The sequence below is a fragment of the Urocampus carinirostris genome, chromosome 14, assembly GCF_059441175.1.
Source record: "Urocampus carinirostris isolate Australia breed hairy pipefish chromosome 14, RoL_Ucar_1.0, whole genome shotgun sequence".
NCBI lineage: Eukaryota > Metazoa > Chordata > Actinopteri > Syngnathiformes > Syngnathidae > Urocampus > Urocampus carinirostris.
The window spans coordinates 37,939,808-37,956,050 of NC_142362.1; the positions used below are offsets into that span (position 1 = coordinate 37,939,808).

Sequence of the window (16,243 nt, forward strand, 5' to 3'; positions counted from 1 at the left end):
AACAATAAAATGAAAATTAAAAATATTAACTCTACAGTGATACTAATAAATGATAAAAGGCAAAATCATTTTTACAAAGTTGCAATTCTATTCTAACCAATGTAGACACAGGTCCTCTGAAAAACACGCTAAAAATATTGATTAAGATTAGTCAATGTGGGGGATATTATGGTCTAGGTGTGTCTTTTATACTATATTCTTTATTTTACACCCAGTACATACTTAATGCTTTTATATCTTTGTGCGTTTGTGTTTCTGTAGTGCTCAATAAGTGTGTGGTTTTACGATTTTCAAAGACCTTCAAGGTCCAGAGAATAACTTTCTCAGGCCGAAATAACTTCTTGTCTCGACACTGGTTACCTCCCTTTCTGTTATCAAACAGGTGCACAGAACTCCTTTCTGCCATGACCTTGACACTACCAAGTTCCAAGCCGAGAGCTTGCTTTTCTCCTCACAGAAACTCATTGTGTTTACAGGGTTCACTGTCCCGGTTGCTCTTGTGTTGTGCTCGCACGCCATCTGGCGACCGGCATTGTACACTGCATTTAAATGTGTGGTTCCTGTCTGAACTAATCAGAGTACTCGTACATGCACGTAGTTGTTCTATCCTCTAATCGGAAATCCATGAAACTGTATAAGTAAGACGCTCGCGCTTCAGTCCGTGGGAATATTTCCTAGCAATCCAATAGTATTTTTGCTTTTCCGAAGCTTTTTATGAGTTTAATCAGTTTGTTTGTAACTCAACCAGAGTCTCTTATTTCATCTTGTCATCATTTTAAACTTGACAGTAAAAAACAAAACAAAAAATTATCAGTTTCTAAGTTTGGAAGGTTAAATGCACTCTGCTTCGGAGCAGTCAACATTATAAAAATCAGTCTAATTCTGGCTCATTTTTCTGCATTTTATTCATATGGTACTTTCTTTTTTTGACGTCTGTTTTGAACTCAATTATTACCCAACAGCTATAGAGCCCTTTCCGTGTTTGTAAGCAAGTGTGACATAGCCAAGCTGTGTGGCGTAGTTAAAGCAGAATGGCAGAATTCATGTCAGTTTATTGCAGTCTATTGACACAAAAAAGATCCTAGATCACAGAGAGGAACTGCTCAAAATCGCACAAAGTATGTGGTAGCAGCAAGATGATGACCTGATTTTAGTCATCAAAGTCATCAAAAAAAAGTTTTTAATCGTGCTGGATTTCTTCCTTTGAATGTACTGAAATAATTTAAAAATGGCCTTAAAAGTACCATGAAAAGGTGTATGAACTGTGTGTGTGTGTGTGTGTGTGTGTGTGTGTGTTTATCTATCTATCTATCTATATAGACGCAATATAAGCACTGGCCTAGTTTCTAAGCTCTCTCATCTTCTTTCAGGAGTAGTTGCGTCGCTTCCTAGTATTAAGGCTCTATTGACTCACTCATGAATGAGTTTAATGCTACCCTGGCTAGTGTCCTGGAGTCAGTAGCGCCCATACGGCTTAGATCACAACCTAAAAGACGCAAGCCTTGGTTTACTGATGAAACTAGATCGCCTAAACAAGAATGCAGGAAATCTGAAAGAAAATGGTGCGCTACCAAGCTTGAGGTTTTCCGTCAAATCTGGTTTGACAACTTGTTAAAGTATAAAGCAGCCCTTGCCTCTGCAAAATCAGCCTATTTTTCGAAGGTGATTGCGGTACAAAAGAATAACCCCAAAATTGTTTTCGACACTGTAGCATCGCGAACGAGGCAACAGATTATCCCAGATAGTTCTACCCATTCAGCCCATGACTTTATGGTCTTTTTTAATAAGAAGATTCAACATATACGGGAAAAAATTTCTATTAAATTTCTAAAGACGGTGTTAATACATCACATATTAAAGGGCTGAAATCTATAGAGGCTGGTGGCTGCCCAGGGAATTTTTCCCGATTTAGTGATCTGTCACTCGATAATCTTAAACAGGTGGTGAATACGGCCAAACCGACTACTTGCCTGTTTGACCCGCTTCTGGGTTCGCTGATTAGAGGTCTTTTTGGGGTACTTGGACCTTTACTTCTAAATATTATGAACATATCACTCTCCTCAGGTGTAGTTCCAGCGGCTTTTAAGTCCGCTGTTATTAAACCTACACTGAAACGACTCAACTTTGATCCAGAAAGCTTATGTTATTATAGACCTGTGTCAAAACTACGGTTTCTTTCTAAAGTACTTGAAAAAGTTGTGGCACAGCAGCTGAATGATTTTATATCCGAGAACAATCTTTTTGAATCAATGCAATCAGGATTCAGGGCTAACCGCTCTACTGAGACAGCCCTGATTAAGGTAACCAATGATCTTCTACTGGCAATGGACTCCGGCGCTTCATCACTTCTGCTGCTGCTGGTCCTTAGTGCTGCTTTTGACATTATGGACCATGATATCTTACTAGAACGGTTGGAAAAATGGATTGGTCTCTCAGGAACCGTCCTCTTATGGTTCAGATCCTACCCCTCAGATAGGACGCACTGTGTTAACAATGGTGAAATGACATCTGAGCCCTTTAGTGTTACCTGTGGTGTTCCGCAGGCTTCAGTACTTGGCCCCCTTTTCAGCATTTACATGCTTACATTAGGTGATATTATTCGCAAGTATAATATCAGTTTCCATTGTTATGCAGATGACACAACTATATCTTCCGATGGAGGAATCTGCCACACTAAAATGTGGAAATCTGCCTCACTGAGATAAAAGAGTGGATGTCACTCAACCTATTGCGCCTTAACTCTGAAAAGACTGAAATGTTAGTTATTGGTCTATCTAAATGCCGTGACTTGTTCTCAAAAACTGCTCTGAACATTGACAAATGTAATATCAACCAGAGTGACTCAGTTAAAAACTTAGTGTCATAATTGACCCCGATCTATCCTTTCAAACACACATTAAAAATATTACTAGAACAGCTTTCTTCCATCTTCGCAACATCGCTAAAATTCGTCCTATGCTGTCTCAGTCAGATGCGGAGATTATAATTCACGCGTTTGTTACTTCCCGTCTCGATTACTGTAATGCCCTACTCTCAGGTCTCCTGAAGTCCAAAATCAAGTCTTCAGCTGCTACAAAATGCCGCAGCGAGGCTATTAACTAAGACAAAAAAGTTTGATCACATTACGCCGATTTTAGCTAACCTGCATTGGCTCCCTGTTAGCTTAAGATGTGATTTTAAGGTTCTGTTGGTAAAATCATGCATGGACTTGCTCCCTCATATCTTTCAGATTTAATTTCCCCCTATGTTCCGATCCGGAGCCTTCTCTCTGAAAACGCTGGTCTACTAGTGATCCCAAGAGCCAAGAAGAGATCCGCAGGTTTGAGAGCATTCTCCATGGGCCCTGGTGCTGTGGAATGCTCTTCCCCCTGAGATTCAATCTGCAACCTCAGTGGAAATGTTTAAATCTAAGCTTAAAACCCACTTCTACTCTATATACAGTAATCCCTCGGTTATCGCGGTTAATGGGGACCAAAACCACCCGCGAAAAGTGAAAATCCGGGAAGTAGCGACGCCCCTTCCAAAATGCTTAATTTTTTTTTTTTTTTTTTTTTTTTTTTTTTTTTAGACCCACGAAGCTCTGTACCCGCGAACCGCGAAGTAGCGAGGTCCCACTGTACATATGAATAACCTATGTTTTATGTTGATAATATGTGTATTATTTGCCCTCATGTAGGTTTTGGATGAGGGAATGGTGTTATAATAGACTGTCATAATAGTTTGCAATAGTCTTTGATCTGTGCAGCTCTTTGAGACTCTTTGTGATTAAGGGCTATACAAATAAACATGACTTGACTTTACTTGACATATATATGTATATATATTTATATATACATATATATGTATATATATATATATATATATATAATAAATAATAGTAATGCCATTAAAAAAAAAAAAATCTAACCCTCAAATTTTGATTAACGACCAACCCCTCATTCCCCTCCCACAACCCCAGTCCCCTTAAATTGGTCTTTGCGCTTCTGTTTCAGGTGGAAGTTGCCCAGGATACTTTGCAGCTAAAAGCAGAGTCCTTAGCCATTGGGGTAAGGACATTTGCTCGAGGGTATGCAAATGCCGTCGAAGCTCACTGCCTGGCCCTGCTGCATCGCCTGGATGAGATTCACCTCAAACGCAGGTATGATGCTAACATGACCTGTGCAATTTGACTGCTTTTACTTCAGGAGTTCTTAACGTTGTGCGTCAGGAACCATTTGCACTTGCAGCAAGTGCAGCTGCAACAGGCATTATCAGACGTCCATGTTGGCGTGGACTTTGCCGACAGGCTTCTGAGCTGTGGCTCGGATGCCGAGATCCTCAGCGCCATGGGGGTCACGCTGAAGAGGCTAAACAGCCTTGTTGAGAGCGGCCATGAGGACCAGCTAACCGGCCTCGAACCAGACGACGATAGTGGGATCTCTTTTGATCCTCAAGGGGTGGCAGCTAAGCAGAACGGCTTCCCGATGGTGGGCGTGATCCATTCTAAGTCACTGGACCCCAATAAGTGCACTGTAGATGGAGAAGGTGAGCAGTCAGGAGGATGGATTGTTTTGGAATGTTGGGTAGTTCAATGGCGACGATCTGCAACCAAAAATGTTGATATCTTACTGTCCCTGAACAAAAATCTGTCATTGTCACTATAGAAAAATGCCAATTGACTTTTTCATTTGCAGTGAGCAAGGTTAAGTACGCTTGAGAACAAGTGAATCGAGCTTTTTAATTGTGTTTAAGGTCGCCAATTTTTAACACGGTATGCGCGAAGGAGAAGGGACATTAGAGTAAGATATCGTTTGTTAATGATAATCAAGAATTACCGGAAATGCTAACTTTTCAAATGTCTATTTGCCCACTTCCCCAATTGAAAGTAACCAAGTTACATTACTACAATGTCATGGTTCTTGGATTACATTACTGATTACATTTTTCAACATGTAACTGGTAAATGTATCTATTATTTTTACAATAACCTTCCCAACCCTGTGGTTTACAAGTAGAGTGAACTCCTGTTCACTTTTTTTTTTAAAGGGCCAAACTATTCAAGCATTTAAAATCCTGTTTGAAATAATTATTATACATAAAGAAAATTGAGTCTTTGATTGATATTTGTGGGAATCAGATCAGCCCCCATTTCTCATTCTTCTTTTTCTAAAGGGTCAAACCAATAAACACACTAGTGGGACATAAACTTGAGAAAGGAAGAAAAGTTCACCCCACAAAACAATTTATTATAGCCAATTAATAACAATTCATTATATATTATATTTATTATAATTTAATATAGTTTGACAGAAATAAAGATTAATATTTGTAAAAATATTACTTCTGGTCCGATCAGGTTTCTGCAGAGTGATGCTAAAACTGTGGGCTGCCTAAAAGAAATTTGGCGTATTTTCATGACTATAAGGCGCACCCCCCAAAAATAGTTTTTTTGTCCTATATTTTCCACATACAAAAGGCGCACCGGACTATAAGGCGCTACAGTGGGAACGTCAACCAAACAGTCCCAACAGTCAAACTTATTAACCCCTTAACATTCTGACGGTTCACAAAGAAGCAAATACGTGTCTCAGACAAGTACGGACAAAGATGTCTGTACAGTGTCACCAATCGCTCAAATGCATCATTCCACATAGGAAGGTTAAACTCTTGGGATTCAAGAAATGCCAACCATTTCTTTGTTTCTATTTTCTTTTTCGCTGGCAATTATGTGGACAGCCTGTAAATGCTAAAAAAGGACCCGCCTCCTTTACCTCCGAATAACTTTAGACAATAGTGACCGATTTAAATCATGATTGACACATTGGTTAGGTAATGAAACGCCGGTATATATATCTCAGCGTACACCGCGGACTACTTTGCCTACGGGGTAAAATCTAGTCGGCGGCTGCTTTCCATAGTTGCGAGACCTTGCGACTCAATATTGATCCATATATAAGGCGCACTGTATTATAAGGCGCATGGTCAGCTTTTGAAAAAAATTAAGGCTTCTAGGTGCGCCTTATAGTCGTGAAAATACAGTATTTTGTCAAAGCCCCCAATGAGCCACTATGGGAGTGTTGGAGATATGCACGTGACTCCGCTCCACGGGTTTCTGACCCCCGGTGTAAGTTATCTAGTTTTTTGTGTAAAGGTTGATTTTTACGAAGTACGATAAATTGCAAATAAAATTGTGCACAGGTCTACATCAAGCATTTGAGGGCGAGCAGGCTCACTTCAGCCTGATTTGCAGAAACTCTGCTGGAGAGGAGATGACTCGTGGAGGGGATCATGTCCTTGTCAGCATCATTCACAAGGAAAGGAAAAATTGGTAAGCATGTAAACCGATTGGGAATCAACAGTGGCTACCAAAATACCTTTATGTGTTCAATCAGGGAGGGGACGGGAACCTTTTTGACCTTAAGAGCCATATTCGCTAAATATTTTGATTGATTTTTTGAGAAAGCCATACCATATAGTTTAAAACAAATTTTAGCAAAACCTGCTCTCCAGACAAAATCTCATTTTCATCCCATTTTATTTCACTGTGTGACGTTAGGTGATTTGATCAAATTCATGAAATAAGAATAATGAGCCTGTTCCCATTATCTACAAATATGACACTTTAAACTTGTCCCCCTCGCACAATTACTTAAGATCGCTGAGGCTCATTTTGATCTTCATTTCTTTTTTAAAATAATGGTTTCAAAACAAAGTACAAGCACTAATTAGATGACGAGGCATTTGGCTACGTTAAGGGCGGAATTGGTGCAATCCCGGCGGGGGTGGCGTATACCCCGGTCCCTGCCACTTTTCTGCGGCGCAACCGCGGCTGTGGCTGCCCTTTCACGTAAGGCGTTCCGCCGTCACGCTCAGGATAGACCCTACGCTAGGCGGCCGTCACCTCGCTCTCAGGCCCAAGTAAAGAGCACGCCACCACCCCGGTCACAAATTCACCAAGCGCATTTCGGCAAGAGTTTCCTGCGGCCGTCGCAGTGTGAGTATATGGATGCATCACCTACCTAATAAGGCCTCAGTGGCCCCCTTCTATGTGTCTGCGATGTGCCAACTCCCGGCCCGTGCGTGGACTGACTGCAACCGGCCGACTTCGATTTCTTCTTCCGTGATGTGACTCAGGATGAACTCATAGACCCACCAGATCGACAGAGTTATTTTCTAAAAATGTCACAAAATATTGCAAACAAGGATACTGACGTATTTACCTTCGGTGCAGACAATGCTGGACAGAGAGAAGTGTGCTGTGTCGCATCAAGCTGCGCAGTTAGCCTGGATTTCTTTATTCCACTTTTTTGCAATACACACTGGCATTTGGGTAAATTAAATGCAATAGCTCTGACTAATCTGGACATTGGAAGAGCATGTATGATCTAGATTCTAGAACATCACGTTTAATATTTTAAACAATCAAATCAATAAACCTGTTGAGCAACATCTCTCAATCTCCAGCGTTTTGATAAGACAAATAAGTTAAGCGTACTACTAAAGTATATTTGAACATACACCGAGGGCAGCACAGTTACTCTTTTTGTACTTTTTCTTCCAGTGTGGTGGAAAGCTCGGTGGTGGACAAAAATAATGGCTCTTACCACATTTCATACACAGCGGATGAGACGGGAACTTATTCGGTGTGGGTTTGTGTCCAAGCTCAACATGTTAAGGTACAACAATGAATTTGAGTATCAATATACTGCACGATTGTAAGTTGTGTGTCTGAAATCAATTAGCATCAGTGAAGCAAGAAACTAGAGATTCTTGAACATTGTTCATAAGTGTCTGCCGATAGAGCCTGGAATTCATGCAACCTTCAACTTAAAGAAGATTTCCTGTACCTGCACTAGCCCCACAGCATTTTGGAACCACCACACAATTTTACTGTGCCTGGCAAATGTTTGTTTTTTAAAAACGGTGTTTTTCTTTCGCCATGCACACTGCCCATGGTTACGTCCAAATAACTCAATTTAAATGTCATCAGTCCACAGCGCCTCATTCCCAAATTAATTTGCCTTGTCCAAATGTGCTCAAGCAGACTCATAGAACTAACATTGAGTTATTAGGACCAGTAGCGGTACAGACGCTGCCCTACTTATGATTGAGATGTTCCGGACGATCGTTCGGAAGTTGAATTTGTTAGTAAGTTGATTGAGTGCTATATTTTGTGTGTTTGAGGTTTACATAAGTATGTTTAATGTTTGTAATATCGTACTAAAAAATAAACATTTCATAAAGTGATATGCTCCATAGAGTTAATAAAGTTAAGTTTAACTTATATTTGGAAGATGAGCTTAGACAGTTAGGCGACTTCCTCCTCCGTGGTAAAAAGTAGCCGAAAAAAAAGTGATCCTACCATTTTCTCAACAGCATCAAGCTTTCATATTCCACTTTCGTTTCAAATGAAATGGCTCGACTCTTCTTTATAGTTCACACCAACATATTGAATGGATGCACGAGATATTAAACAATAAAACTGTCAAAGTTCTTAGCGTGCTGGAGATGCATTATAGAAGGTTTATACACTAACAAGAAAGAGGAATCAGATTTGTTCTCTGTGGTGGATGCTGGGTGACCTCTCACAGCGCCACACGCGAAAAGAAGCACGACAGTAATGTCCTGTACTCTGAAAAAGGTGCACACAATACAAAATCTAACTTAGCAAGTCGAGTGGCTGTAAGTAGGGGAGGGTCCATATACATGACAGAAGATTTGTGTTACATTATACAGAATTCATTTTTTTTTCTTTTTATATACCCTCTACTCTACAAGCTGCTACTTGTTTTGCTACATTTTAAACACTGCTGCTTTAAATGTAGTTTGGCTTATTTTTCATTTTTGTGGCGTGCTGCTCTGCTCAACATCACATGCGCTCTAACTACAAAACACCGCGTTTACGTCGGAAAAAAATTATTGACGCCCTTCTTGAGTAGAAAAAGGTTAATGTTTTAACCCACATTACTCATATAATACATAACAGGACCAAATGGGAGGTTTGACAGTACTTAATTGAATATTTACAACGTACTCCTGATATTTTATGACTTGAAATATTTTCACCTTCGAATCAAGTCCTCAATGTATGAATCCAAATTGAACAACAGAAAGTATTCAATTAAACGCTACTCGTCCCTTTCCGTATCATCAGCATCAGTGTCAGGTTTCGGAAGTTTCCTTTAATCCTTGATGAACGATAACATGCAAATGCAATTTGGTCCATTCCCACAGCAACTACAGATGATAACAACACGGGAAAAACATGTCTTGGTTGCAATCTGGCACTATTCTCCACACTGGCCCGCTTGCCTAGAAATATTGGGCTCACACTTTGCGCGACACAGCCCTCATTCGCGTTTTCTTTCGGAGCAGTACTAAATATGTGCTTGTCATTGTAATCGCCATCTTAAATGGTCATATGATCCGAAAAACCGTGACATGAACAACTAGGGGCAGAAAACAACATAGCCGTATAATAAACTACGTAAGCGTTCTGCAGCCAGGGGCTTTTACGTGCAATACCACATGGGGGTGGCGCCAGGTGTGTGCCTGGCTTAGGCCATTAAAAATGTACGTGAATTACTTCATTCTTATGGTTGTTTAAGACTGCGAATTAAAATCCAGTGAGGCTTGTAAAAGTTAGGTTTCATTTTTAAATTGAGCATTCAGCTTTTAATCAGGTACACTCTGTAGTCCAGAATTTACAGTGTGTATATGCATATACAACCCCAAGCAGAAGAGGTCAGCAAACAAACACCTTGGCTCTTCCTTGAATTAATGGTCCATCAAAGAGCAACACATAGATAGATAGATAGATAGATAGATACTTTATTCATCCCCGAAGGGAAACTCACATTTCCAGCAGCATCCCTGAGCTGAGAACAGTACAATAATAAAGCCAAAAGAATGCAATATATAAATACCCAGTGTGACGTGCAAATGCCCACTGTAGCGTGTTATATAGAGTAACTAAATAGTGCTACACAGAATACATATTGCAGTAAGATTCGGTAATATCCAATGTAGGTGGTGTGGTGTCTTATCCTGTCTTGTATTTTTCGTCAGGGCTCCCCGTTTGTTTTGAATGTACAAAAAAAGCTGAAGCATCACACTGGAATATTCCACTGCTGCTCCTTCTGCTCAAGTGGAGGCACCAAGGAGGCTCGCTGTGGCTGCCCAGGAACTATGCCTGGTAAGAGAAGACCCTTATACCTGTGCTGTGTAATGCTCTGCCCTCTACGATTTGATCTGCAACATCAGTGAAGCTTTTTAACCCACAGCTTAAAACACACTCATATTTTATAGCTTATGAATGACCTACTGGACTGTCTCAGAAAATTAGAATATTGTGATAAAGTTCTTTATTTTCTGTAATGCAATTAAAAAAACAAAAATGTCATACATTCTGGATTCATTACACATCAACTGAACTATTTCAAGCCTTTTATTATTTGAATATTGCTGATTTTGGCTTACAGCTGAAAAAAACTCAAAAATCCTATCTCAAAATGTTAGAATACTTCCTCAGACCAAGTAAAAAAAATAATTTTATAACAGCAAAACTAAATCAAACATTTGAAAATGTCCATTGATGCACTCAGTACTTGGTTGGGAATCCTTTTGCACGGATTACTGCATCAATCCGGCGTGGCATGGAGGCAATCAGCCTGTGGCATTGCTGAGGTGTTATTGATGCCCAGGATGCTTCGATAGCGGCCTTCAGCTCATTTGCATTTGTAGGTCTGGTGTCTTTCATCTTCTTCTTAACTATACCCCACAAATTCTCAATGGGGTTCAGGTCAGGGGAATTAGCAGGCCAATCAAGGACAGTGATGCCATGGTCAGTGCACCAGTTACTGGTGGTTTTGGCACTGTGGGCAGGTGCCAGATCATGCTGGAAAATGAAATCCTCATCTCCATAGAGCTTTTCAGCAGATGGAAGCATGTAGTGCTCTAAAATCTCTTGGTACACAGTTGCATTTACTCTGGACTTGATGAAACACAGTGGACCAACACCAGCAGCTGACATGGCTCCCCAAACCATTGCTGACTGTGGGAACTTCACACTGGATTTCAAGCAACTTGGATTTTGCTCCTCTCCAGTCTTTCTCCAGACTCTGGCGCCTTGACTTCCAAATGAAATGCAAAACTTGCTTTCGTCTGAAAAGAGGACTTTGGACCACTCTGCAACTGTCCAGTGCTTCTTCTCCATAGCCCAAGTCAGATGCTTCTTCCGTTGTCTTGAGTTCAGAAGTGGCTTGACCATGGGAATACGGCTATTGTAGCCCATTTCCCGGACACGTCTGTGAACTGTGGCTTTTGATACCTGGACTCCAGCTTCAGCCCACTGTCTTTGAAGCTCCCCCAAATTCTGGAAGCGGCTCTTCTTCACAATTTTGTTAAGGCTGCGGTCATCTCTCTTGGTTGTGCAGCGTTTCCGGCCACATTTTTCCCTTCCAACAGACTTTTTGTGGCTATGCTTTGAAACTGCACTCTGTGAACAGCCTGCTCTTTGAGAAATTTCTTTTTGTGTCTTACCCTCCTGATGGAGGGTATCAATGATGGTCCTCTGGACAGCAGACAGATCAGCAGTCTTCCCCATACTTGTGATTTAGTTTACTGAACCAAGCTGAGTGTTTTTAAGGCTCAGGAAACCCTCGCAAGGTGTTTCGAGTTAATGAGATGATTCAGGTGATTAGTTGAATAGCCTACTTGTATACTTTTTCATGATATTCTAATATTTTGAGATAGGATTTTTGAGTTTTCTTAAGCTGTAAGCCAAATTCAGCAATATTCAAATAATAAAAGGCTTGAAATAGTTCAGTTGATGTGTAATGAATCCAGAATGTATGACATTTTTGTTTTTTTAATTGCATTACAGAAAATAAAGAACTTTATCACAATATTCTAATTTTCTGAGACAGTCCAGTATATTTAATGTTGACGATGTCTGTGTGTTTTTTGCTGATGCTCTTGCAACAACCTTTGCTGTCGGTTCATCCTGGAAGAGGAAGTACCTCGTGCGTTACACCATCCCCTGATCTAAAACAAAAGGGCAAAGAAAAACACAAAAATCTCAGCATGAGTAAAATAAGAAACCTTGAGAAAGGGCCACATCAGAGGCATCCCCAGACTACGATGACCAGGCTGCAATAAATGTTGTGGGTAGCTTCTACTGAGGTTATAGAACTTATCAGGGGTGCAGAGCATTCCACAGAACCAGGGCCCAAAATTAAGAACGTTCTTGAGCCCGCAGATTTCTTCTTGGCTCTTGGAGTCACAATTAGACTAGCATTTTCCGAGAGCAGGTTTCCGAGCAGGAGCATGGGGTAAAATCAAATAAGAAAGATAAGAGAGGGAAGTCCATGCTAACTTTTGAATGTCAGCAACAGAACCTTAAAGGGATACCCAAATTCTAAAACATACAAAATGTGAGAATTGAGTACATGTTTTTGCACAATATCGATATATATACACAGTATATATCATTGGTACATTCCAAATATGTTCTGAGATAATTAATTTTGCAGACAGTCTGCGCCATTAATATGAAAAGCGAAGTGTAGTTTTTGATAACTTCCGTTTTTGTTCAATTTGGATTTATAAATTAAGGACTTGATATGTAATTGAAAAAGTTCTAATACAGTGAGTATGTTGTAAATATTCAATAAAATACTGTCAAACCTCACATATTGCCCTTATGTATTAAAGGGATACCTCGGATTTTGCGACCAGAAACACCTGCGAAAATGATAATCCGCGAAGTAGCGCCGCACCTTCTCAAAAACTCCCAAAGGGTTAAACTTAACTCAAGATGACGTCATTACCGACTGAAAGTTCACGACTGTAACAAAATACAAATTATAGATCTAAAAATACAAAAAAAAACCATAAATGGTTTTATTGTCATTATACAAAAGTAAAGCAAAATTGGACAGCTTCTTTCAGCGGCCGGCTAGCTGCGTGCTAGCATTGGGTATCATCGAATGGAGAAATCTCCGCGATGATTAAAATAAAATCCTCCAGAATGTAGCGGTTTCCCACGAATTGTTGATCCAGGTAATCTTTTACGGCAAATGGACCAGGCGTTGGCAAGACACGGGGTCCGCAGCTGTGGCTTTGAAGAGTTGTGAGCGTAGCTGTTAGCAGTATGCTGGAGCAGCAGCATCACTCTTGCATTCTCCCAGACGCCACCCGAGTAGCTTCTGGACCCTGATAATAATGCACAAAGCACCCGCTATTGATCACAATTCCATTGCGGTCTTCTGACATTCCTCAGAGTCCCATTTAATAGATGAATTTCTTTTGTAGCAAGCTGTTGAAAAGTAGCGGTCATGGTGCCTCCCAGTTTGTTTTGATTTGGAAAGGTTGTCTGCATACGCCCAATCTGATTGTTTGACTGACAGCATAACACAGCCTATCACACAGTCACACACACACATCACAAAGAGTCCTCCCTTATCTGTCCCCGCTGGTGTACTGTCTAACAGAACACAATGCACGATGCATTGATATCAATGACAAAATAAATTCTATTCAAAATCTTCTAAGGAGTGAACCAGCAATAACTGAAGCGGGAAGTAGCAAGGGGTCCCTGTAAATGAATAATGTTTGTGAAAATATGGAATAATTTCTCTTGGAAGAGGGTCATAAATGTTTCAGGGCGTCCCTGCAGTACTTAGTATTAAGAACAACTTGCCATTTTCCTCTGTGTCACCACGAAAATACAAGGAATAAGCCACACCGTATTTAAAGCTGCAGTGTTTATAATTTAGAAAAAACTAGCGGCTTGTAGTCCAGAATTCTTGATATCTGAGTCATCCTAAACAAGGGGTCAGCAACCCAAAATGTTGAAAGATTAGACTAAAAAGAAAATTTGCCTGGAGCCGCAAAAAATAGAAGCCATTAATGAGCCTTTTTTAAGAAATGCTACACATCCTGTATGTATCTAGCTATCTTTATAACTCAGTTGGATGTAGCACATCCACTTAACTACATTGTTGTAGAATACCACCTTGAGCTTAACTTCATTACATTATTCATGAATTAAAGTATATTTAACCCCTTTTCTAATATAAAAGAAATTCAATAAGAAAATCACACTTTTGATATCACTTTTATTGAGAAATTTTGGGGAAAACACACAAAATGGAAAATGCATAATGTGCCTCTTAGCTGGGCAACAAAAAGCGTGCAATCGAACGCTGCATGCATTCATAAAAATTTAAACGGCAGCCTATTGAAAAGCTAGATAAAATCAAATTTTTACAATTTAAGTTTAAATTCTGTGCCAATGTCTCGAGTCATGGGTTTAAATGCAGCAGCATTCTCTTTTCTCTCTTTTAATACCTAATGTATGCAGCCGTCCTTGGGCCTAAGCAACCAAACACAAATAATGTCCCTGAGTGTCATTCAAAATATATACTGAAAAAAATCAGAAATGACTAATAAAAGCAGCTACTTAGTCACTTAAGTGCCTGTGTCAGGATTTTATTCATACCCGTTTAATATGAATTCTGTGTTTGAATTGGGGCAAAAGGTTTGAGTTATATTGTGATTAAGCCCCTTTAAAAGGGGTGGAAATTGCGCTGCTCCAAGAACACATAGAAGAGAAGAAAATCAGCAAAGGAGTAAACAAAATGTTATATTTATTCTACATATTTTGACGTCAAAGGTTTTTGGTGTCTTGTTTGTCTTACAAAAACCATATTAAAAAGAAAAAAATATGGCAAAAATATTTTGTTAAAGCGCCAGGGAGCTACCCGCTTGCGGTAAAGAGCTGCGGGTTGCTGTCCCTGGTCCTAGGCAGAAATCTCATACACCTGAGAACTCTGTTTTTGCGTAGGAGGATTTCAAGGATGCGGTCACAGTCACAAGGGTCATCCAGGGAAGCCGCACTGGTCGTGCTGTGGCAACACAACAGAGAAGTCTGAGTGTTTACCTGCCACTGTCATCAAAGCTGTAGCGCCGGGGAAACACTTACGCACGGTTGAGTTATGACGATGGACAAGACGGGAAGTCTTGTCAGTTCGCTGAATGGACAATCATTCATCTGCATGTGATGTGAAACATTCTCCAGATGTTACTTGAAGTGCTTTTATTTATTTCATAATTCTGAATTTTTACCGTGATGTAGTGTGTCCCAATTTATTAATAAAATGTTGACTCTGCTGTTGTTACCCCACTTCTTTGCCACCTATTAAATGCAGATGGTTAATTTGTGTCCTCTGATTGCTGAGTATTCCTGCATTACACATGTAGTAACATTCAGGTTATGACAGGTTGGCATGTTTATCTACAAAGCACAACTGTATAGAGATATGACAACGCTGTGTCAAGCACAGAGTACAAGACTGCTAAAATTCTCACGGAGATATTCTCCCTGCCGTTTATACTCACGTCCGAGGCGAAAATACAACTATAAAGTGAAATACTGAAATAGGGTTCAGATTTGTTAGTGGATTAGAGTTGGCGCTAGGGTTTGTGTTGTGTTTTTTGTCTGAGGTAGAGTTAAAGCAGGGGTGTCTAAACTTTTCATAGAGCAGGCCAGATTTGGTAACCTGAAATTGTGTGTGCTGATCGAATTTTCTCGACCATTTTCATGATAGTCTTGAATAAATCCCTCTCCGTGAATAGTTTACAGTGCTTGGTTATCACGTCGCGATCTTGTAGCTCGGCTTTGTAGCGTTTTCTTTTGACTCGCGGAATCTTGTGGAAAAAGGTCTACAGTGCCGTTAAAATAGCGTCCAGTTGCTTCACCTTTTCACAGCGTTCCTTTCCAGTTAGCCTGTAACAGTCAACACGTTTCATCTGGCATTCCTTCTGGATATATTCTTTGAAAAGAGCCACAGTCTCCTGGCAAATTATGCAGTCTTTTTAGGATTTCGGAGAAAACATTCCAATTTTTTAGGTTTGTGTTGGAATCAGGACATCACCTGTATCTCAGCTGGTGAAATACCTTTATTACACACAGGGTTGTGGGTTCTGGTTGGGATTTTGTTTGGATCTAAAGTTAGGGTTTTTGTTGCATTCAGGGTTTTGGTTTTGGTTTGAATTAGGGTTCATGTTTCGTTTTGAAGCAGGAACTCACCAGTATCTAATCTAGTAAGGTACCTATATATACAGGGTTGGGTCAGTATATACCTTAGGAGTAGGGGCTTAGTTTTGAAGGCATGGCTGGTGGGTGTTGGTTGGAGCTAGTTTTAGGGTTTGCACTAGAAAAAAGGTTAGGGGCTTATGGTTAAAGCAATAATTAATGCTT

General features: G+C 40.1%; 1 protein-coding gene across 1 annotated transcript in view; it reads left to right on the plus strand.

Moving 5' to 3' along the window:
* trim45 (tripartite motif containing 45) overlaps positions 1–15,199 on the plus strand; it is a 28,207-nt gene extending 13,008 nt beyond the window's left edge. The window contains exons 3-8 of the mRNA XM_088353189.1: positions 3,993–4,138; positions 4,208–4,524; positions 6,178–6,307; positions 7,541–7,655; positions 10,048–10,174; positions 14,828–15,199. Of these exons, the coding sequence (XP_088209315.1) occupies positions 3,993–4,138; positions 4,208–4,524; positions 6,178–6,307; positions 7,541–7,655; positions 10,048–10,174; positions 14,828–14,982 (990 nt within the window). The 3' untranslated portion in view covers positions 14,983–15,199. The remainder of the gene's footprint in view (positions 1–3,992; positions 4,139–4,207; positions 4,525–6,177; positions 6,308–7,540; positions 7,656–10,047; positions 10,175–14,827) is intronic.
* Positions 15,200–16,243: the final 1,044 nt, after the last annotated feature.